Source organism: Erpetoichthys calabaricus, chromosome 5, assembly GCF_900747795.2.
Source record: "Erpetoichthys calabaricus chromosome 5, fErpCal1.3, whole genome shotgun sequence".
Classification (NCBI taxonomy): domain Eukaryota; kingdom Metazoa; phylum Chordata; class Cladistia; order Polypteriformes; family Polypteridae; genus Erpetoichthys; species Erpetoichthys calabaricus.
Genome location: NC_041398.2, coordinates 11,176,381 through 11,200,946, shown reverse-complemented (window position 1 = coordinate 11,200,946; position 24,566 = coordinate 11,176,381). Strand labels below are relative to the sequence as shown.

The 24,566-nt window shown below is 40.8% G+C and overlaps 2 protein-coding genes across 5 annotated transcripts in view; both read left to right on the top strand.

Annotated features, from left to right (window-relative positions):
* LOC114643681 (tripartite motif-containing protein 16-like) overlaps positions 1–24,566 on the top strand; it is a 488,218-nt gene that overhangs the window by 322,628 nt on the left and 141,024 nt on the right. The gene's annotated exons all lie outside the window — the stretch shown is intronic.
* On the top strand, positions 5,985–7,322 carry LOC127527850 (E3 ubiquitin/ISG15 ligase TRIM25-like). Its single transcript, XM_051927998.1, has 2 exons — positions 5,985–6,578; positions 7,121–7,322. The coding sequence occupies exons 1-2, from the start codon at positions 6,000–6,002 to the stop codon at positions 7,193–7,195; spliced, it is 654 nt and encodes a 217-aa protein (XP_051783958.1). The 5' UTR covers positions 5,985–5,999; the 3' UTR covers positions 7,196–7,322.

The window sequence follows — 24,566 nt, the reverse complement described above, 5'->3', positions numbered from 1 at the left end:
GGCTGAACAGGACCGGAGAAAGTACAGTCCCCTGCGGCGCTCCTGTATTGCTGACCACAATGTCAGACCTGCAGTTCCCGAAACACACATACTGAGGTCTGTCTGTAAGATAGTCCACGATCCATGCTACCAGGTATGAATCTACTCCCATCTCTGTCAGCTTGTCCCTAAGGAGCAGAGGTTAGATGGTGTTGATGGCGCTAGAGAAGTCCAGAAACATAATTCTTACAGCACCACTGCCTCTGTTCAAGTGGTAGAGGGATCGGAGTAGCATTTAGATGATGGCATCCTCCGCTCCCACCTTCTCCTGATATGTGAACTACAGAGGGTCGAGGGCGTGTTGGACTTGCGGCCTCAGGTGGTGAAGCAGCAGTTGTTCCATGGTCTTCATCACATGTGTTGTCAGGGCGACAGGCCGGAAGTCATTCAGCTCTCTGGGACGTGATACCTTTGGGACTGGGGTGATGGAAGATGTTTTCCAAAGCCTCGGGACTCTCCCCTGTTCCAGGCTCAGGTTGAAGATGCGCTGTAGAGGACTCCCCAGCTACAGAGCACAGACCTTCAGCAGTTGTGGTGATACTCCATCTGGACCCGCTGCTTTGCTGGCACAAAGTCTCCTCAGCTCTCTGCTACCTGGGCAGCTGTTATTGTGTGGGGGGGGGGGTGGATCTCTCCCCTATGCTGGCATCAGCAGAATGATGGGTGGTGGGTGCAGTACTCCAAGGTGAGGGTGGGTTAGGGTGGTCAAACCTGTTAAATAAGTTGTTCATCAGGTTTTCTCTCTCCACTTCTCTCTCAATGGTGGCACCCCGCTTCGAGCTGCAGCGGAGGCATGACCACAGGGGGGCTGGGGTGGGCACTGCCCCCTCAGAGACAAGCCGTGCCCACCCTGCGAAATGCTCTGTCTGCCCAATGAAAACTCTGGAGAAGAATAACATTTGATTTTCAAACCTGAGTTGCTTTCCAATCGGCCCGTTTGAATTTGGTGCGTATCCGTCAGTGTCTCCTCCACTACACAGGCACCGTGCTGCTCACAGTTCACTTCTCCGCACATTTTGCAGCACGTTTTGAAACCGTTGACCGCATTCTTTAATTAAAACAGCGTATACATTCCATTCTTCTTTTATTTTCTAGTTGGTAACACCAAAGGCTATGCATACGTGGCTTATTAAAAAGCAGACATCTTCAGCCTCTGTCCCTCCACAAGCCACTGGCTCCACGGTTGAGCCCAGCACCACTGCTACTAACACGGAGCACAGCTCACCCACGTCAGGAACTGAAACTCCAAAAGATGTAGATAAGCCTGCACAATCATCCAGGTCTGCACCCGTGTTGGGTATCCAAACCTCTGCGTTCAACCAAATATACAGTGCAGTCTGCCTGACTTAAATATGGATAGTCCATCCCAGCCCATTTTAATTAATTATCCCAAGTGCACAATCGGAAAGACACTCAGATGTTTTAGTGCAAGCTGGTATCAGTCTCGACCATGGCTTGAATATTCTGTTGTCCGTGATGCCAGCTTTTGCTTTGTCTGTCGCAAATTTAGTGTTTCTAATTCGGACCGCGAGGACATATTCACCAAACATGGCTACACTAATTGGAAAAAAGCTCTAGAAAAAGACGGTGGTGGCTTCCACAAACGCGCGTCTAGTATCCCGCACGTCAGAGCCATGTCTGCATGGCAAGAGTATCGGCGCCGAGAAGAGACGGGTGAAAGAAGAGTTCAACAACTGTGTCCAACCCAGATAGAAAAGAATAAATATTATGTGAAAAGCATTGGGGAGGCCGTTGAGTTCCTTGCAGTTTATGAACTGGCTCTGCGTGGTCACAATCATGAAGGTGGGGAGGAGAGACTTTTCCTTAAGTTCTTTGATTACACAATCAATAAAGATGCCAAACTTGCAGAAATTGTAAAATAAATCCCAGACAACACAAAATACACATCCAATGTAATTCAAAATGAAATAATTGAGACTCTTGCCAAAATGGTGGTAAAAGATATCAGGACCAAATTTGAAAAAGCGGACTCTCCTGGACTTTGCATTAAAAGTGATGGTACCAGGGATGGCTGTAACATTGAGAATTTGTTTGTAGTGGTTAGATTTGTCCAGAACTCCATCCCTGAAGAACACCTGATTGGCTTCATTGAACTGAATCAGCTTGATGCTGAATATATTTGTAACTAAAGTCTGTCACATCTCTCTGAGTTAGGTTACAGCCCAGACAATTTAGTGTGTCAGTGTTTGATGGTGCTTCTGTCATGTCTGAGGCCAGGGGTGGTGTCCAGGCCTTGTTACAAAGCAAAGTTGGTAAGTACATTCCATATGTGCACTGCTACAACCAGCAGCTCCATTTAGCAGTGATACATGCAATGGAATCAGAACCTCTGGCTGAGAAGTTCTTTGACTGGTCAAATTCATTGAACACATTTTGTCACAGACATTATGTTTCACACACATACAATACACCCACACTGAAAAGACTTCTAGAAATACGATGGACCAGTCATTATGATGTCACAAAGTCCATTGTCAACAATGAGGAAGCTATAAGGGGGCTTCTCTCAGAGGTAGCAGAGGCTGACATTGCCCCCTTTGACATTTACATAGAGGCATGTGGTCTTTTGACCCAATTAAAAAAGCAGAATTTCTTCAATACAGGAAAATTCCTCCATCATGTGCTTGGTGTGCTGAAAGCAGCCAATGCAATTCTACAGGCACATGCAGTGGATTTGTGCCCTGCTGGAGAGGTGGTGAGAACTTCACTGGCCACACTGAAGGAGATGAGATGCCACTCATTCTGGGAGGACCATTTCTCTCAGTGTGAAGGTAGGCCTACCAATTCACTCAAAAGGAAAAGGAAAGTTAATTCACAGCTTGATGATAGTATTGTCGTGTCTACGCTTGGGCTTGGTGACTCTGATGAACAAATTGCTTCTAATCAGACTTTTAAAAGGGCTATGCTCAGCATTCTTGATAGAGCTATTGTGGAAATGGAGACAAGGTTCTCTCAGAGAAGTGTTGAATTATTGAGGGCCACATCGCTTCTCCTGCCAAAATCAGAATTATTTCTTGATCATTCTCTCCTGAAACCACTTCAGGCACAGAGCAAAACAGCATGAGCTTGCAAAATGAAATTGCTGTGGAAAAAGCAACGTTGATCAATAAACTGCCAGCTGATGCTAATCTCTCTGAAGCATGAAAATGCATTCAGCCGTACAAAGAGGCCTCTCTATGTGGCATTCGCTATATGTCACAGCACTCATCATTGGTGTGTCTTCAGCCGCATGTGAAAGCTCTTTCTCTACTATGAACCTCATTCAAGGAAGAGAAATGTAGTCATTCTGGCACATGAGAAAAACATCACAGAAAATCTAGACATGAATGAATTTATTTCAGAATTTGCGAAGAGTAACCAAAGACTGGTCCTGTAGATCAAGGGTCCCCAACCCCTGGTCTGCGGCCCACTACCGGTCCACAGCCGTCTGACAGCCGGGCTGCGAGAGAACTGGCGGCAACGGCGACTCACTCAGAATTTTCAGAACGCTTGGTGTGCGGGGCTTTGCAGCGGTGCAGAGAGAGGAGAGAGACCGAGGTGACAGAGTATTAAAACAAAGTATTTTTATGGTCCTGACAGTTTCCCCATATGACACGAGTCTATAGAAGTCACGTTACTACGAAGTACATTCAGCAGATGCTTTCATTACAACGAAGTGACCTTGAAATGCTTGAACGAATCATCCACAGAGCAGTTAGATCTGAGGTCGCAGCTCAGATGTGCACGTTTGCACAACGATCCCCAAACAGAAACATTGTAAAAAAAATCTCTTTCATCGAACTTTCCTCGTACTGTTTTTTTTGTTTTTTTTTTTTGCTGTTTTTGTTGTCTGTGGTTTTCATTGATTCCTTTTACTTATTGCTTGTCAACATTTGAAAAAGATCCATTGGAATTTAACTCATTGTCACCCTCCTATAGAAACGGCAGACACGAAAAAAAGATTGCAGTGTTAATGTTTGTGATGTGCAATCTGTAGGATTGGCAAATGTAAAGAAAATGTCTTTGTTATATGCAAAAAGAGAAGAAAAATCTCAGATTGCAAACGTATGCGAACTGCTTAATAACTTTAATTATAATAGAAATGTTATGTAAATTGTGTATAAAAACTGCCCCCCCCCCAACCAAGGACCCCCCCCCCCCCAGGTCCGTGGAGAAATTTGCATCTAATAAAGTGGTCCTTGCTGTCAAAAAGGTTGGGGACCACTGCTGTAGATAATATAAAGGTTAAACACTGGAAACTGATGTCCTACAGCCTCACTAATGACTACCATGAGCCACGTTTCTGTTCTTGCTCTCATATGTTGTGTACATTTGACTTTATTGATATTTACCTTGTAGATGTAGTTCTATATTTGTTCACAAAAAATAATAAAACAAGTTCCATTGCCTCTGTTAATTTTATTGAACGATAGGTTATGATTTATGCCACAATTTTTGCTTTTATATGTTATATAAAACTATGTTGTTATTATTATTTGACCCCCTACAAAAATGGGGATGGATGGATGGATGGATGGATATTTTTTGCCCCATCCCACCCCCAAAGACAAGCCAAATGCCCACCCGTACGTGATGTTCTGGTCACACCTCTGCTCCTCATCGTCACTTATCTGACTGGCTGCGGTCATTTCTTTTGGAATAAATGTACTTATTTTGGTTTGAGTGGCAGAAGGCTGTGATATACCTGCAGTTTCTGATAAGACAGTGGATGCTGCAGCAGAAGTTCTTGACTCAAAACAGGACACTTTTCCAGGGTCAGTGGATGGCAGCCTGAGGGGAGAGGGCGAGCTGGACGGACGGCTGAGCGCTTCTTAGATGTCTGGGCAGGTTTGGTGTTGACCCTGCTCTGCTCTGACGGATATTTTCATTTTTCAAATTCTACACTAAGTTTTGCAGTCTCCAATATCATTGAAATGTAGCCAGATGCCGTTTCTTTTTCGCTTTTCGCTCATATCTTCACTTTTTCCCGACGCGCTTGCACTTCAATTCGACTCCCGGTTTCTCTGTCGCTCTGTGTAGCTGGACTGTACCATTACACTCGCTGTCTTCGGAGCGTCTGCCCCCCTTCCTTCTTTCACATAATGATATGATCCTAGTCTGTCTGTGCTTTTGATTGGCCGCATGATGTGCCCATCAAATTAAAGTCCCGCCCTTGCCTGCATGAATTCTCTGTGGCTGAAGACTCTGCTCTCCCCGACGGTAGTCGGCTCTTCTCGATCGCTACAAAGAATCGGCTCTGACAGGCGAACGACACATTACGACACTCGGTCATTTACACGAATACCACAGAGCCGATAGTCCACATACTCGGTGTGATTTTACTACCATAAACAGTTGTAATAAACGAGTTTGTTTTAATAAATAGCTTCTTCTTCGATTTCTGTCTGTCTGTTTTCAGTTTATAAGATGTTTTCATATTTCTACTATCCTTGTGTTTATTAATGTATCATATTATTCTGTTTCTTAAACTGAGTGGGCTTCATTCATTTGGGGTCTTTACTGAATAATCTGATAAATTCCTGGCATGGACAAAGAAAAACACAAAAATTCATTATTGATAAGCAGGAGACGAGAACTTATTACGGGATGGATAATTTTTTTAATAAAGAGGACTAATGTGGAGTCTGATGTGGACTTCAGTGTGTAATAAATGAATAAGAAATACTGACGTGAAAAACAGTTTAGCAGACCCCCAGTGACAGGTCATCTCTGCTCTCACTTGGTGGTCTTCACTATCTGAGCTCCTGTCTCACACTAACTGTTCACCCTCAGTGTCTCCTCAGATGTTCTCTCTGTGATCTCTCAGCTTTCTCTTTAAATCTCCTCCTCCTCCTCCTCCTCCTCACTGAGCTCAGACAAACTTTCACTTTCGTTTCTTCACAAGTCACTTCCTTGTTCCTCTGACTGATTCTCTCTGCCTGCCTCTCCTCAGACTGACGATGGCTGAAGCCCAGCTGTTTGTATCACGGGACGAGTTCACCTGCTCGGTGTGTCTGGACACCCTTACTGACCCCGTGTCACTGCATTGTGGTCACAATTTCTGTCTGAAGTGCCTCTCAAACTACTGGGATCAGAGCCAAGTGTGCAGCTGTCCTCAGTGCAGACACACCTTCATGCTGAGGCCTGAGCTGAACAGAAACATTCTGCTGAATGAAGTCATCAAGAAATTAAAGAAAACGACTCTCAGTCCTCCTCCTCCTCAGAATTATGCCGGCCCTGGAGACGTGGAGTGTGACTTCTGTACTGGTAAGAAGTTCAGAGCGGTGAAGTCCTGTCTCACCTGCCCGGCCTCCTACTGTCAGACTCACCTGCAGCCTCACTATGAAGGAGACGCCCTGAAGCACCACAAGCTGGTTGAACCTGATAGAAATCTGAAGGAGAAACTCTGTGAGAAACATCAGAAAAGTCTGGAGATATTCTGTAAAACTGATGATTCCTGTATCTGCATGATGTGTGTGGTGACTGGACATAAAAATCATGAAATGGTCGAGCTGGAGACAGAAAGAGAAGAAAAGCAGGTGAGTGATGTTTAGTGTTTAATTGAAACTGTTTGAATAACTTTGAGTTAAAGAATTTGTACATTTAATGTGACAGAGAAATCTCTTCATCTCCAGTAAAACTCGATTATCTGTCACTTGATTAACTGTCAGGACTAAATAACAAAAACCAAACCTTGTGCACGCCAGCGTCTCCCGATTACTACTGCGAGTTCTGCACATTGGAACAACAGAAATCCCAGTGTCCGTTACGTACCTTCAGCTTTAATGGCGGTTTGTAGCTTTTCTCTTTTGTTATAATTAAATTAAACTACTATACATTGTTGTGGCCTATCAACATATGTGTGTGCTGTTTGAACTTATTAAACGTTTACGAAACAACAACAGCTCTTCAAGTATTGCTTCAATGACGGAGTAGGAAGGCCAACAGTGAACGATAGAAAGCGGGATGCTGAAATAATTGAAAAATGTGTGAAAATGGAAACAGTGACAGTAACGTTATTCTGTATTAATGTTAATGATCTTCTGCCTTGTCATTTTCTTTATATATTCTGTTATATCAGGTTGTGTTAATATATTGTGGTGTGCAGGCAGCTTGTGATGCTCTGTATGGGGGCAGAAAGGGCGGAAAGCTGTAAGTGATGGGACTGGCTGAGGGGCTTCTGTTCTGTGAGGGGCGGACAGGAGAAGTGAGGAGAGAAGTGAAGGTGTGGAGCAGGGAGTCAGGAGACAATAAGCAGGAGTGTTTGTGGTATCAAAAAGACACAACGAGAGTGGCAGGAGATCAACTGATCGGTAGGGAAAGCTTTCTGTGATTGTTTATGAGGTGAGCTCAGTAACCAAATAACGGAGTGTAAGACAGGACACCGCTTGTGAGGGAACGAAGACTCAACATAAAACGCAGAAAACTCCAGGACCTCTGAGTTGTATTAGCTTATTACGCTGGTCATTACAATATTATATAAATTAATTCATTTTATTAATATAGTATTTTACGACTGTTCGCTAAACTAATCTACTGTATGTCATTTCTAAAGTAGCTGCTCTGTTATCCGTCTTTTCTCTTATCCGTCACAGCCTCGGTCCTGACCCCTGACTGATAATCGAGGTTTTACTGGACCTTATAAACCTGATGTTTCAAGTTCAGAGCATTGGCTGCTGGAGTCCATCCTGGTGAGACTGGTGCAAGTCATGAAACAGCTCAGGATGAGATCCCCAAGATGGCCCACAAACAACTGAGTTCTCTCCTCAGAGCCAGCTGAGTTTCTTTCTGCTGTGATCAGTTTCTCTTTTGAGTTTCTGAGGCAGTGGGAGGCCAACTATAGCCTGCTGTCTAGAAATGTCCACTGTCAGGGGTGCGAGCGTCACGTGGGCTACGCGTAGAAATGTCTGACATTCGGACCCCCCTGAGGTGTTCTTAACAAGATGATGTTACAGTTGGCTGATGTCAGCGTAGTAAGTGAGCACACAATGTCATCCTAAACGTAATTCAATAGAAGGTCTGACACATCGATAGACACACTCTGTACCGCTGACACTTACACGCTGAGTGTGCTTAGCTGCTTGTCTACCTTTGTGGTGTTTGTCCATTTTTTAAAGAATCGGAGTTTGCATTTGGCTGATCTCAGGGCTGTTTAAGAGACACATTATTGTCACATGTCAGTCTGTATTGTACTCCAGAGTTAAGTCTACGATTCTTACAAAAAGTTCAGCTCACAAATGTCAATATACTATTCCTGTGTAGACTTTCTGTTTTTAATGATATAACTCATCAGGTTCTTCATTAGTGATTAGACATCATGTTATTTAGTGGAGCAGTAAGGACATTTTGAATGTCAAACCCCTGAGTGATAATCCCACCTAATGTATGATTATGACAAAGACTCTGAGCTTTCATATTTGGTAAAACCCTAACAGGTCCAGCAGGAGTGTAAATAACTTACTAGAAGTGTAAGTCTGACCCTCTAAGCCAATTTCAAATCCCCCATCACTACTACACAACCTCAATGTACAGTAAGTTCAGATAAAGACACTTAACTTCAGTCCACCATCTGGTGTTTCTTCAAATAAAGGACTTGTGTCACAGCGGCTCTGCCAGGTCTCAGTCAGTGACACAAATGTGGCTGAGTCCTCGCTGGAATATTAAAAGAGCGCGGCTCACAGGTGAACACACGTTTAGAAACCAACATCTTAAACAACAATGAAGTCTATGACGTGGCCTGATATTTGTCAGTTTAATATGAATCACGTCACTAATATCAGCATCTAATTTTTGATCTCTTTCTGTTTTCTGTTGTTTGGCTATCACTTGATTTGGATTGATTTCCATAAATCAGTTCTTCAGATGTCCCTGAAAGCAGACATGTAATTGTAGGACAGACTGGCACTGCTTGGTCACAAGTCTTTTTCTTAAGCTGCCACCGCCTGCCCCTCTTTTATTGACTTGTACCTTCAGCTCAGATGTCAGTTCACTTCACCAGGACTCTCCTGACAGTTTTGGGTGTCATCTGATCAGTCTGATCAAACACAGCAAATGTCACCCAGCGATGTCTCAGTGTGTCACTCTTTATCACTTAGTGAATGAAGATGGAGCCAAAACTCAACTTGATGGACAAGACTTAGCAGGAATTAGCAGTAAAAAGGTTGGATTTCTGTTCATCCAAGACACCAACATCAGCAAGTCCACTCTGTCCTTTATAACCCTTTGTAAGCACTAGAACTCTGATCTCTGGCCCTGGATTAGCTTCTGCCCTGTAGTAAGACCCTTAGTGTGGCCATCAAAAAGGCTCAATGATCTCTTCTGCTCCAAAGGGTAACGTAGTGCCACACAGTAAGAGCTGAAGACCACCTGTAATGGAGTTGAACATGGGGGTCTCATTCAGTCCTGACTTGAAAAAGGAAAGCAAGGTGCACAAGTAAGAGAGACCAACTCTAAAATCTGTAGAATTACTGAAGGAGGACATCAACCAGCAGTTGTACATTTATTTGCCACTAAAAGATAACCAGTAAGTGTGAAACCTCAAAGACTTTAAACTGCAGAACAACTCACAGTCACCAGGAGAAAAGGACAAGAGAGAGAAAAGAATCTGTTAGAAGAAACACAAAGCCAACTGAATGTTCTTAAATGTGTGACAGAGGAAGATCTCCATGGACACAACAATCTGCACAAAGCGTCACCTCCACCTGAGTGACCATAAACCAAGTCAGGAGTTCACCTGCTCGGAGTCTGAGGACTTCTGACTGTGATTCGGTAGTTAAGATAAAGCCAGAGGGTGAATTCTAGGAGTTGACATCACCATAACTGTGTGAAGGAGAAGGCTGTAGCTGTTGTGAGGGTCTCTTCATAAATTCAGTAAGAAAACTAAAGTGGACTTGAATCAGTTCAGAGCAGCGTCTCACACACACAGAGGAGCAGTAAGGGAGTGCAGGCAACCTGTGAGGAAAACCAAACTGCCATCACAGTGCTGACTCTAGAAACGTAATAAGTAACTAAGAACTGAAGCAGAACTGAGACGAGAACATTTAAAAGCTGCTTCTGAATGAATGATGTTTACTGGGAAATGTTTTGGATAAAAATTATGAGAAATAAAATCAAAAGTCCTGTGCCTTTCCTGTAAGTGCATTAGAAAGAACCAACTAAAGTAACACATATACTTCCAGTTGAGTGAACACTGGTGTGACTGGTTGTCGCTGCTCTCTGATAACTTTTTAACTTTTTATCTTCTTTATCTTTTTTACGATTAACTTACAATCTAATGGACTAAGCAGCTGTTTTCATTTTCTTTCGTGCAGATTTATTCGTTGAGTTTTATTTTTCAATCATTTAAAGCTAGACTGATTTCTATCTTGACTGCTGATTTGGCTGTATGGACTATTCTTAGGCTTATCCCCACTTTGAAACTTACCTGGCTTTGTTCTTTGGACATCCGAGTTGTCTCCATCGTCGCTTTACCTGTGGACCGGTCAGATGTTTATTTGGTTCGTGTTTGTTTGGTCCCTCCTGTCACTCACTAACCAGCCTGCTTCACTACTCACCTGTCCGAGCCTCTGCTGACTGGCCTGTATCTCCACGCAGACATCGTATTCCTCCCCAGTCAGACGTACATCCACCATGGGTCCCGCCAGAGTATCCAAACTGACAGTTCGATAATAATAAACAACATCTGGTCCAGTTCTCGACGTCCTCCACGTAATTTAGGTAAAGTCGATGACCACAGTGTGTTAGCCAGCCTAGCCCAGTCGGCTAACACCGTTGTTAAATACGATAACGCCGTTGTCAACTTTGGTCTGCTGAACATCTGCTCACTCACGAGCAATAGGCCTCTCATCCACGACCTCCTCACTGCTTGTAAGTTTGACTTTTACTGTCTAACTGAGACATGACAACCACCTCATGACTTTTCCTATCTTAACAAATCAACTCCCCCGGGGTTTGTTTACATCTCTCAACCTTGTGGCTCTGGCCGAGGTGGAGGTCTCGCGTTAATGTATCATGAGAAGTCGAAAGTCCTGCCGTTGTCTGTTCCTGCCTTCAGTTCTTTTGAATCTCTTCTGTGTCAATTAACTGGACTTATTCCTACTATCATTGCAACTGTCTACCGGGCCCCTAAACCAAATAATGCAGGAAACACCAAGTCATTGTTGTCACTACTTCAGAATATCACACAACCCCAGGGCCGGATTAAGACCCTTAGATGTCCTCAGCACTCAGTAATTTTAGTGCCCCCTTACACTAGTAATTCAAAATATTAAAACAATAACAAACTAGAAAATGAAATTGTATTTTATTATTGAAATTCAAAATTAAACAAAATACACTTATATGTAAGAAAGAAAATACCCTAGGTTCTTGTCTATAAGCCGGACTCGTGTATAAGCCGGAGACCAAAAATCATACGAATTTTTAAAATAAAATCTTATCATAGATAAGCCGGACTCATGGATAAGCCGAACGTACTGTTACCTATAACTAATAGAAGAGAGGGAGGTCAGTGGTCTCACTCGCACCCATTTAATTTCTTTAAGGGGGGAGAGAGTGTGAGATATTGGCGTCTCTCTCACTCCCCGCATGGCGCGGCCGGAGCGCGTTCTTTCTGCTCTGGGCGTCGCCTAGTCAACACGCGCGCGTAGCGGTCATTTAAATTGTGATTTTATATGTAAGCATATTTAAATATATATCGCAGATTTTTTGCTGGTTTGCGGATTTCTGTGGACAATGGGTCTTTTAATTTCTGGTACATGCTTCCTCAGTTGGTTTGCCCAGTTGATTTCATACAAGGGACGCTATTGGCAGATGCTGAGAAGCTACCCAGCTAACTTTTCTCTTTCTCTTGCGCTGACTTTCTCTGATCCTGACGTAGGGGGATTGAGCAGGGGGGCTGTTCGCACACCTAGACGATACGGACGCTCGTCTAAAAATGCTGAAAGATTATCTTCACGTTGCTATCTTCTGTGCAGCTGCTTCCTGAAACGACATGCTGCACGGTGCTTCGCATACTTAAAAGCTCGAAGGACACGTATTGATTTTTTTATCTGTCTCTCTCTCTCTCTCTCTCTCTCTCTGCTCCTGACGGAGGGGGTGTGAGCTGCCGCCTTCAACAGCTTTGTGCCGCGGTGCTTTGCATACTTAAAAGCCAAACAGCCCTATTGATTTGTTTGCTCCTTTGAAGAGGAAGATATGTTTGCATTCTTTTAATTGTGAAACTGAACTGTCATCTCTGTCTTGTCATGGAGCACAGTTTAAACTTTTGAAAAAGAGACAAATGTTTGTTTGCAGTGTTTGAATAACGTTCCTGTCTCTCTACAACCTCCTGTGTTTCTGCGCAAATCTGTGACCCAAGCATGACAATATAAAAATAACCACATAAACATATGGTTTCTACTTCGCGGATTTTCTTATTTCGCGGGTGGCTCTGGAATGCAACCCCCGCAATGGAGGAGGGATTACTGTATAAGCCGGACTTATGTATAAGCCGATATTCTATTTTTTCATTTTCACAACTTTTTTCCTTAGATAAGCCTTATAGACAAGAACTTAGGGTAATATTTACTTTTGTACGCTTCATTTTATTTTTATCTTAATAATTTTCTCCTACTTTTTTTCCTTGCAAACTCTTTGATTAGATCTTCATAATCAATCTTACATAACACATCTGCTTCTATACATAATACAGATAACTGTTTTACTAAGAAAGATTTAGTTAAAAAATTTTCACAGAATATTCTTTAAACCTTATATTAAGAATGTGTGTAAAAGATTTGCTAAATAATGAATGCAAAAGCCATAAATAAATTAAATAATAAACATGGTTAAAATTCATGACAGTTAAAGTCGTATGGCAGTGTAATGCTTAGAGCGGTTATATGCATTAAAAACTGCAAAACTGCCGCCTCCATGTTGTAAACTGAACAGCTTTAATTGTTATAGTACCTAGGGGTCGTGAAAATTGTCGTATCAAAATGAGACGAGGACCAAAATATTCGTGAAAATTCCTAAATATCAATTAGCACAGACTTTGTTTCAGCTTTTTTGAAATTTTTTACATCTCATATTTAAGGATGTTTTAGGTCTCAAAGTGACTCCAAAGTGGCTTAAATGGCTACAAATATTAATTTTATCTGCCATTATTCTAAGGACTACAAATTATCCAATCTCCTGGCAAAACCTGTAGAAATTGACTTTAACCCCAAAATTGATTTAATAATTTATTTTGTGCAGCACTGCTTTTTGATAAAGATCTGATCGCATTTTTATCATTACTTGAAGAGAAAATGGCATCTGAAATTTTAGAAATTTTAACATTTGCGGTCGATTTTAAAGGTTATTTTGAGATGTATGATTTTCATTTTGACATGAAAACCGTAGATTTACCATTTTGATTATTTAATTAATTTATGTCTTTTGTGTCAATTTAGCAAATCTATTTATACATATTCTTAGTGCAAGATTTGAAGAATATTTTCTGAAAATTTGTTAATAAATCTTTATTAGTAAAAAAGTTATAACATATTTTTCCAATAGTAATCAGCTGTACGATTTTCACTTTTACATAATGTAAATGAATTTAAAAATATCCAAGAACAGAATTAAATAGACTTGCCAGAATATTTTTTCCTCAAACTGGGACGATTTTTGTTTTTTGCTTAAAACAGAAAATAACGCTTTCTACGGACTAGAAATTTGTTTTAAGTTAAATAAAAGATAATTCACGAAACACAATTATGTGATAATCATTTTTAATCAACAATTAACTATTATTTAAAAATGTAAAAACATATTGTTATGAATCAAATTATTTTCAAAATATTTTGACATAACATGGCATTTAAGGGAATCGCCATGAAACGGAAATTCCCCATTGTATATGGCACCAGTATGCAGAACGCACCGTGTAAGGCGCCATCTACGAACAGTGACGGCATAGGGAGGTACAGGGAGGCATTATTCATTTTTAGAAAGACGTTTAGAAAGACACCTACAAATTAATACAAAATATATTATTATAATTACTATTATTATTATTATTTATGTTAGGTGTTGTCTGTTGATGTCATCTGTCTGTATACACTTGAATACGCACATCTTCAGTTGTCCTTATATTATAAATACATTTAATTTTCCATTGGGATTAATAAAGTATCTATCTATCTATCTATCTATCTATCTATCTATCTATCTATCTATCTATCTATCTATCTATCTATCTATCTATCTATCTATCTATCTATCTATCTATCTATCTATCTATCTATCTATCTATCTATCTATCTAATTCCTCAGTCTTATGTTTGGCATAGGCTGAACTTCTGATTAATTTGTCACTACTGCTCCTCAGCTTTTTACCAAAATCTTTAAATTGTTCTGCAGTGCTGGTTGTCTGATTCATCCTCTTATAATTTTTAATTTAGAACTGGACACATGTGACAATGACAACTGGATCCTTCCTTCCCTACTCCAGCCAGGAGCCTATCCACCCAACCAGGCAGCTTTTCCACATGTGCACCAAAAGGCAAAATACCATATGAGACTCTCTGTATTTGGTGTAAAGCTTCATCTAAATTCCCTAATAATAAACCTTGTATTATCATTTCTTCCTCATTCTAGTGGCTGGTTAGGAGGTGACCCTTTAGGTCTTCTCTTCCTTACCTTCTCTCACTGAGTTATGTGAGTCACTGTCCAGATGTGCAAAGTTCTGAAAACAGCAGAACTCCTCCAGCTTTGGGGTTGGTGATCCTGGACAGCAGGCACCTTCTACCTCACATTTACTTCCCACATAGAACACCCCACCAGGTGTCATCATACAAGTATGAGTCATAGTTACAATAGCAAATTCATTAGTAATAATGCAAAGTTCATAAATGAAGTAGAAATACATCAAACATGGAAATAAAGACACAACTCTGAGCTTTACAATTCACCAGAGATGGAAGAAGGTAAATATGCAAAGAGTTCATGAAATTAAATTAAATCAAAAGCCCATTGACCAACACCTAGACCATCTTGTTTAATATCTTCATCTCACAGGTCTGACATGGTGACGTCTGACACCTTAAAGTAGAATACAACTAATATACACAAGTCTCTGGTCCAGAAATACTTTTATTTTAACACAATTACCTTCTCACCAAGGTTATTATAGTTTTGCCTTTTTATATTAGTTTCTATTTCTATATGTTTTCTGACCTTACTTTGAAATTCAGTTTAGTTTTAGTTTTCCTTCATCGTGTATTTTTAGTTTTAGTTTTGTTTTTATTTCACAAAGACATTTCTATTTTATTTTTATATATATTAGTTTCAGTTTTAGTTTTAGTAATTATGGCATGGAGCGCCTACAGAGTTAGTTTTGTGTCACAATCAGACAGAACTGTACACTTAACAGATTTGGATTCGAGTTTAATGTTAGTGGAAGCTTACTACACTGCCTGGTTTACTATCTGGTTTTGTTTTTGTCTGATTAAAACAAACATAATCAAAACTAGACACTGAATATGAACAATTTTACACAATTTTATCATTTTAAAAATATTTTCTCATGAAAATCACAGGGGCTTAGGAAGAACAGGGTTCTTAGACTTGAATGAATGTGCAGACCTCACCTAGCTTTATTGAGGGAAACAAAGAACAACAAGCACGTAGTGTCAAGGTTAGGGGCAGTGAGTCTTGAATAGACCACCATAAAGGACAATAAACCCATAATGAGCAGAGCAAGAGCAGGTAATTGGAGTACGGACAGACATAAAACAACAGAGATCTCAGAGAGTCTGAGATTAACAACAACATCTAAACATTATCTAAACATGTTTATCCAGAGTAGGATTGCAGGAAATCTGGAGTCTACCTCAGCAGGTTTGGATATAAGGCAGGAAAAATCCCTGGTATGCAATACATATGATATGTCTGATGTTAAGAACAAAAAGAATATGATATTTCAACTATCTATTTTGAGAGAGAGAGAAAAACATTGAAAAAAGGGAGACAAATATTTTAAAATATTTTATAATTCTGCTAATGTATTACTTTCACAATATCAGGTATTTTGTGTTGTGAATATGAACTGAAAAAGATAAATTAATAAATATGGAATAAATACAAAAACCCATTAGCAGCATCAGCAGAGTGATGATGTTACTTGGCATAATGGAGGGAACATATTGTCTGGGAGTCAGTCTGTAACTGACCTTCCTTTGGCAAATAAAGTACCACCAGCCACTCAAGCCAATTCAAACTGTCCATCACAACATCAAAATAACAACAAACGTGCCTCATGATTGGTTATTCTTATCAGGTGATGCAATTCTAAATCTTTATCCTATTTATTTAGATGTCTGTGGTAAGAGAGGTGGAAGAAAATGAGAAGAGCTACACTGCTCTGATACGGTGCATTGAGGAAGCCCACAGGAAACTGACTGAGAGGATCAGAGAACAAGAAAAGAGAGAAATGGAGAAGGCTGAAGGAGTCCTGGAGCAGCTGGAGAAGGAGATCGAGGAGCTGAAGAGGAGAGAAGCTGAGCTGAAGGAGCTTTCAGAGACCAAGGACCATCTCCACTTCCTACAGGTGAGAGCGACACTTCACAGGGAGTCTGATCAGACTGGGGTGTGTGGGACCTCAGAACATTTAGAGAGAAACTGAAAAGATCTGAGGAGTTTGTACAACATGACAATAACAGGCCATTCAGCCCAACACAGATAATCTTTTCATATTTCCTTAACATTTCAAATATTCTTTTTACAAATATCTCAAAGTTTTTTACTTCATGTACATGACAGACAGATGAATCTACAGCTGTCTGTGTGAAAAAGTGAAATTTTTATGAAGTGTAAAAGATGACATCTAATAAAGGATGGTGCCAACTCTTCTGCCAGGCCACCTTCTGATGTCTCCATCCTTAAACTGATGAGATTCAAATCCTTCAACATTTCCTCACAGCTCAGACCCCACAGTCCAGTCTTGTCTCTCATGTCTCATCTTTCTCGTGTGTTTTTCCCTCACACTCCCCACAATTGTCCTGATGTCAACTGTGCTTCACAGACATTAGGGAGAATCACTTCTTGATTTACACTCCAAACATAGTGGTTTCTAAATAATTCAGCTTGTCTCTTTTGTATGGTTGATGATGATGATGATGATGATGATGATGATGATGATGATGATGAAGACACAAAGGCTCCCAGGATTTCCTCACAAGTCACACTTCTGAGCTGCAGACCTTCAATTGTATAATCATATTGAAGAGCTTTCTCCCTACATGTGTTAGTCTTTACATTTAATTTAATTTAATTTAATTTAATTTAATTTTGTATCAGAACCATAAAAAGCCCAAAGCCTTGTTTTGTTTGCAAAGTCAATTCTGGACCCACCTGCCCCTCAATCCTTTTATCGTGACTCTCCTCTCATGGAGTCCTGTGTGAAAAGCTCATTGATAGTTAAGGTTGATAATCTCTGATGCTCCACTACACTCCACCAAATATTCTCTCATAAATAACCAACAAGTCAATGACAGGCGTTCTCACCATCTAAACCCACGCTGACTGCCCACCACACTGATCCTTAATTCAGAAGAGCCCCCTCTTATCAGCATTACTTACTTTTTAATGTCTCCTTTCTGATATCTCGTCCCCTCTTCTCTTCTGATTCAGACTTTCTCATCTCGCTGTGTCCTTCCTGCTGATGGAGACTCGCTGAACTTCACTGTCACCGCTGATTTCTCATCTAAACACCTGAGAAAGGAGCTGTCAGGTCTGACAAAGAGTCTGGAGAATATCAGCCAGGGGAACATCATGACAAGGACTCCATCAGGTACAGCGTCTGGTGACATTGTGTTTGTTATTGAAGTCCATTAGGAGGACCAGAGTGACAATAAGAGGACACTGAAGTAGGCCTGCTCTTTAACATTTATCAGCCATCCTTTGCTGTTTATTATTTTTTACTATATAGTGCCTTTCACTGTCATTAGCTGAGTGATAACAAACTCTCTAAATAATCAGTTGTTCTTAATCAGATGTTTTGGAATTTTAACTTGAAATGGTTTACTCCTTATACTTATTCCATGTTTTCTCTAAAAAAGTCATTTTTTCACTTAACTTTGATATTCTTTTTATTTCTTTTGCTTTGCTCACCTTAAGATTAATGAACAGAAATGTGTTTTAAATGGCTAAGCCGGCTCAGTACACAAATGAATTGTTTATTTGAGAACAGAGAAGACGTTAATGGAATCAAATTGAGCTCAGCGTCAGTGCTTTATAATATCAGAACATCTCAATCTGCTCCTGCTGTCTTCAGTGTCCATTACATTCTGCTGGATGGAGTCCACGTTAAAAGTTCACGTTCATCCATTTTCAGCTGTGCTCCCCCTGGGCTCTCGTGTTTTATATGCCTGCTGTTGTTTGCTCAGAAGTCGTGTCTCCCACCGACATTTAAAAGGATTTTACACACCAAAAGCTTTTTATTTGATTTATTTTGGTGGTAATGATAAGCAAATTGGAGGACTGCATCAGAACTCTGACTACTTGAGGACCACCTGAACATTTCAGTGAGTGCAGCCTCAGAGTAAAACACACTTTATAAATTATGAATTACGTACGTTTACACATAAAGACAGCGATTTGTTTAAACACAAACTAAAGTCAAGTAGCCAAGAGCACAGGGTCCATCCCGGCCGTCCACCACATTAGACATATACTGTATGTGTGTATTGTGAAAATAAGCAGAGAGAGTGGGCACAAAGAGTTGGGGTACCACCCTGAAATACCCCGTTTAATGATGAAGATGAAATAAAAAGCACAAAGACGGAGCACAATGATGACGTCTGCTGCAATCAAAGGCTGTCAAGTTAAAGTCACTTGTGAGTCGGAGCTCCGTCTTCCTCAGTCACAGATCTGTAATGAACACCCACTTCTGGTGACATTTTATAGTGGTGTCACAGAAGAGGAGGAGCTTAATTAGAAGGCTATGGAAGTGACGTCACTCGTCTTGTGGCCTGTGAACTCATTGACGTGATGACATTAGCAGGAGCAGTACCCTCTCGACTCAGGGAGGGATTTCTTAACTAGATGGAGATCTGAAGATGTCCCCAACTGTACCTGCTTATCAATATGTATAAAATACAGTATATTTATGACATTGTATGTCAGGAGAAAAACCAAGCCATGGGGTTCAAGGGACCCTCTGTAGACCTCTGTGATCAAATTGTGGTTATGAGCAGAGCAGAGCAAAGAGATAAAGCCATTTGTAAAGCCCTGAGTGGTCCCAGCAGCACAGCAGCCTGAAGCATTGGGAAATGAAAGAAGTTTGGAACCAACAGGACACTTTCGAGAGATGGCCAGTCTGAGTAACTGGTAAGGAAGGGCCTTGGCCAGGGAGGTGACCAAAAACCTAATTTGTCACTGCAAAAAAACTTCAGAAGTCCTCTGCTGAGATGAGAGAAACTGTAGGTAGGACGGCCATCTCAGCAGTGCTCCACAAATCAAGCGTTTATGGTAGAGTGGCCAGGCAGAAGATACTCTCGAGTAAAAGACAAATGGCATCCTGAGAGCATCAAGGGAAAGATTCAATGATCTGATGAGACAAACATTCAACTCTTTAGACAGAAGACCAAGCAGGATGTCTGGAGTGGACCAGTCACTGCTCACTACCTGCCTAATGCCATCTCTACAGTGAAGATGGTGATGACAGCATCAGGCTATGGGGACAGGTCAGTGACAAGTCAGAATTGAGGGGAGGAGAAGTGCAGTCAAATACAGAGAGGACCTTAAAGAAAACCTGTGACCTCAGACTGGGCTATGGATCAACGACCTGAAGACCACAGCCAAGACAACTCTGGAGTGGCTTTGTGACAAATCTGAGTGTCCTTGAGTGACCAGACTGAGACACCACAGAACAGGAGAGACCTGAAGATGGCAGTTCACAGACGCTTACCTTGAAATCTAACGTAGTTTGAGAGGATCTGCCAGGAAGAATGGGATCAACTGGCCAAATACAGGAGAGCAAAGCTTGTAGTGACAGTCATGAAGACCACCTAATGGGCTTCCACAAAGATCTGAATGAAGTGTCTGAATACTTCTAGGAAGGAGACATTTCAGTTTTGATTTGTAATAAATGGCCTAATTTGCCAGCCCTTGTATATTTTATAAATGTTTTATTTGAACTCCTCTGCATTTGTAATACATGTTTAAGAACTAAACTAAGATCCCACAATGCCATCTTCACAGTTTCCATTCTTCTTCTCTGTTCTTTTTATTTTCAGATCATGAAGCTCCAGTTTTCGCCCTCCAGCCTCCTGAACCTCAGAGCAGAGACGACTTTTTAAAATGTGAGTTTGTGCTTTGACTGAATGGATCATCACAATAAAAATCATTGAAGTTTTAATAGAGCAGGACAGGCTTAGGATATGAAAGTCTGAGTGTTGTGTGACTGAGGGGCTGAGAGTGATGGGGGTCCTGTGACTGGTGCATTATGGGATAGAGAGACTCAGGCAGGGAATCACCAAAGCCGTCTGTTGAACCCGAATCTTGATGTGTCCAAAAATATTTAAAAAGGGAAAAGTAAAAAATAAAATCCACGTCATGGGGTGCACTTACTTTATCACACAACTGTATATACAGACACAGTATTAGTTTACAAATGAAACACAATTGTATGTGAAATAAGTTAAAGCTGAGAAAAGTCATAGTCATCCTCCATTCTTTACTCCACAGAGCAGACACTTTGCTTTGAGTTCTCGACTTCACAAATTTTAAACGTTAAAATAAATGAAATGGCAGAGAAAATTATTGGGGGTCCTTAGAAGTTCAAAGACCCCACTGGACTGTCGTGACATCTCAAGCTGACTGATTCCTCTAATGAGTGTCACCGGGGTCTTAAGTCACTCAGTCAAGTCCTCACTCTGCTGTGTTGTGTCCTTGTGTGCCTCACAATGAACGAGGACAAGAGAAGAGGAGGAGATGAAGAAGGTCACAGCCAAAGGTGGTCAAGGTGAAGACTACAAGACCACCTCCACAGAGCTTCATGTTCCAGTGAATACAGCTGCTAATATTCTCAAGATGTTTTGGGGTCCATAGAACTGTAGCCCACCTCCCTGATGAGACCACCAGAGTAAAGCTGACCTCCGATTGAACAGAAGGAGAATTTAAATGGTGGAGAAAATGCAGTGTGGTGTGGTGGTGAAGACTTTGGAGTTCAAACCCTGAGGTTGTGGGTTCAAATCCCACTACTGACACCACTGTGTGACATCAGCAAGTCACTTTACCTGCCTGGGCTCTGATTGGACAACGAAAAGAAAAGAAAACAATGGAATCTGAGATGATGGGAGTCACCTTGGATAAGAATGACAGTCAAATAATAAAAAGAGATGACAGGAAACACACGAAAGAAAGAAAGAGAGAGACAATGACAGATGGGAAAGGCACTATATAATAGATAGATAGATAGATAGATAGATAGATAGATAGATAGATAGATAGATAGATAGATAGATAGATAGATAGATAGATAGATAGATAGATAGATAGATAGATAGATAGATAGATTATAAATAGTAAATACTGATTGCAGCTTTTACACAAATTATTGATGTGGTTGTGAAGTGTGACAGTGGATTGATTTTAAATTTAAGAGGTGGACTGTGACAATAAAACATGTCATTTAATAAAGCCAGCGGTCAGTGTGGACAGTCCATTAGACCTTTGACCTCAGTGGTGACCTTATGTTGTTTATTATCATTTCTGACGACTCAGATGACTTTCAGATGACTGACTTGCCTGCCTTTCTCTTTGTTGTCTGTTGTTATTTTGTTTTTTACGTTGTCTAAATTCCATTACTTACCACTAACACTATTTTCTTGTCCCCTTTCACTTCATTTCCTTTTTCTTTTCAGTGTCTTAGCTTTGAGCACACACACACAGTCTGTCACATTGCTAATTCACTGTCACCCGTCACCATTTCACCACCGTGACACTTTTTATTTTTTCCCCCTTTTTATCCCCACCTTTAATTCTATTTTTCAGGTCTTTACCTTTTTTAAGGCCATTTGTTTCCTTGTCCTTCTTTAATCCTCCTTTCTTCCACTCCTTCCTTTTCACATTTCTGTAATAATTTCTCTATTGTTATTTTCCTGTTATGAATCCCCAGTTCATTCCTCCACCACCACATATTTTCTTTTATTATTTTGTTCATTTTCCATTCCCTTATTGTCATTTTTACATTTAACTCCTTCCCTACTAACCATACAACACTCCTTCTTTTGTCATCCCCTCTTTTCCTGTCCTCCCTTTCCATTCCTTTAACCCCTCATTCCACACATCTTGTGTCTTTTTGCAGTTCCTAAACACATGCTCTGGTGTTTCCACCTCTCAGCAGTTCTCCCTCAGACATATTGAACTTTTCGTGACTCTCCTTTTGTACATGGCCGCCTGCGTCGGTAGGATTTCATGTAATGTCACCCACTGAGGTCTTTTTGTTTATTTGTTAATTCTTTGTCTCATTTTGCTGCCACACTTTTCTTGTTTGCTCTTCAGTGAGCTTTTGGATTTTTAGTTCCGTTTCGTCTTTTCCTTTATATTTTTTTAGATCTTTTTTCTTTTCCCAAATTTTGGATCTCCTTCCTCCCATGAATATCTTTTAACAAATGTTACTATTGTTTTATAATTTTTTGGCATATTAAAGGCAATGGGTCTGCTCTTTGTCATTTTTAATAATTTTGCTCTTCTCAATTCTGTGCCTAGTAGATATCTGATCATGTCCGCTAATTTCCCCGTTTTATTTAACGCCATATTAACAACAGTTGCTGTGTGTCTTAAAGCCAACTCCCTTTCTATATTCAGATCCTCTTTCCCTCCATTTTCGCTCCTTTTCTTTACCTTCCTCTTTGCCAATTTTTCACATTTTGACCCCCATAGAAACACAAAACACGTTCTTATAATTCTTCTTAATATTTTCTTTGGTGTATAAAACCATTTGCTAAGTATGATAGTTTTGGATTATAACTGCCTTCATCACCAATATCTTCCCTTCCATTGACAAGTTCCTTATCCTCCAAACTCTGTTTGTTTGTTGATCTTTTTTCCATTTCTTTCCACTCCATCCTCTCCGTACTCTCGTCTCCAAATCTTATCCCTAATACTTTCTCCACATTTCATAACCTTATTCTTCCTTGTGGTTTTTCTTTCCATTTCCCCCAAAGGACGCATTCCCTCTTATTGAGGTGTAAAGTTGAACCTGACCCCCTCCATAAACACTTCTGTATGTTCTGTTACTTTATTTATACTCCATGTATCTCTGACTATTATTGTTATGTCATCCATATATGGAAACACTTTTATTTGTTGTCCCCCCCTTCCTGGTACTTCAACTCCTCTTATATTTGTGTCCCTCCTAATTTTATTTAACAAGGGCTCTATACACAGAATAAACAGCACTGCTGACAATGGACACCCTTGTCTTACTCCACATTTCTCCTGTATCTCCTCTGTTAGTTTGATATTTACTTTTATCTGACTTCGTATATCTTTATCGACTACTTTTATCCAGTCCAGAAAACCTTCATGAACTCCCATTTCTTGGAGTATCTTCCACATATATTTCTGTGCAATTCTATCAAATGCTTTCTCCAAATCTAAATGTAATATTGCGACATGCAGGTTTCTCTCTCCTGACATTAATACAGTCTCTTAAGACACACCGGTTATCTGCTGCACTTCTCCGCTGTACCACATGTCTGCTCTTCTTTTATTACATTCTCAATATTTGTTTTCGATCTATTTGTCTAAACTCTTGTCAATATCTTCTTGTCTGTTGTTGTCTTTTTATGATTTCATTTTTAATCCTCACAGATTCTGTCCAATCAGATGAGCTCTTTACTATTAGTGTCTGGTCAGCGCAGCTCCTGATTGGCTCTTGTTAATTGTCTGTGTTGTGCTCCGCCCCCAGTCCCATTACACACTCCCAGATTTCTTCACTCGTTTTCTTTTTTCTCCTTTCAGACTTCTGTCCCCTCACACTGGACATCAACACGGCACACAGAGTCCTCCGTCTGTCTGAAGGGAACAAGAAGGTGACATATGAGAGGACAAAGACTGAATATCCTGATCATCCTGACAGATTTGAGTGCTGGTCTCAAGTTCTGTGCAGAGAAGCTCTGACTGGGACTCGCTGTTACTGGGAGGTGGAGTGCAGTGGAGACTTCATGAGGATTGGAGTCACATATAAAGGACTGAGAAGGAAAGGAGTGAGCAGGGAGTGCAGCCTTGGAGGCAACGACAAGTCCTGGTGTTTGCTGTGTTCTCATTCCCAGTACTCTGTGGGACACAATAAGAAGAGGACTGTAATCAGCGCCCCCTACTGCCCCAGAATAGGTGTGTATCTGGACTGGCCTGCTGGCTCTCTATCATTTTATAGCGTCTCACACACAATGACCCTCCTGCACAGGTTCAACACCTCCTTCACTGAGCCCCTCTATCCAGGGTTTTATGTTGATTTTCACTGCAGTGTAACAATCAGCCATCTGACACCATGT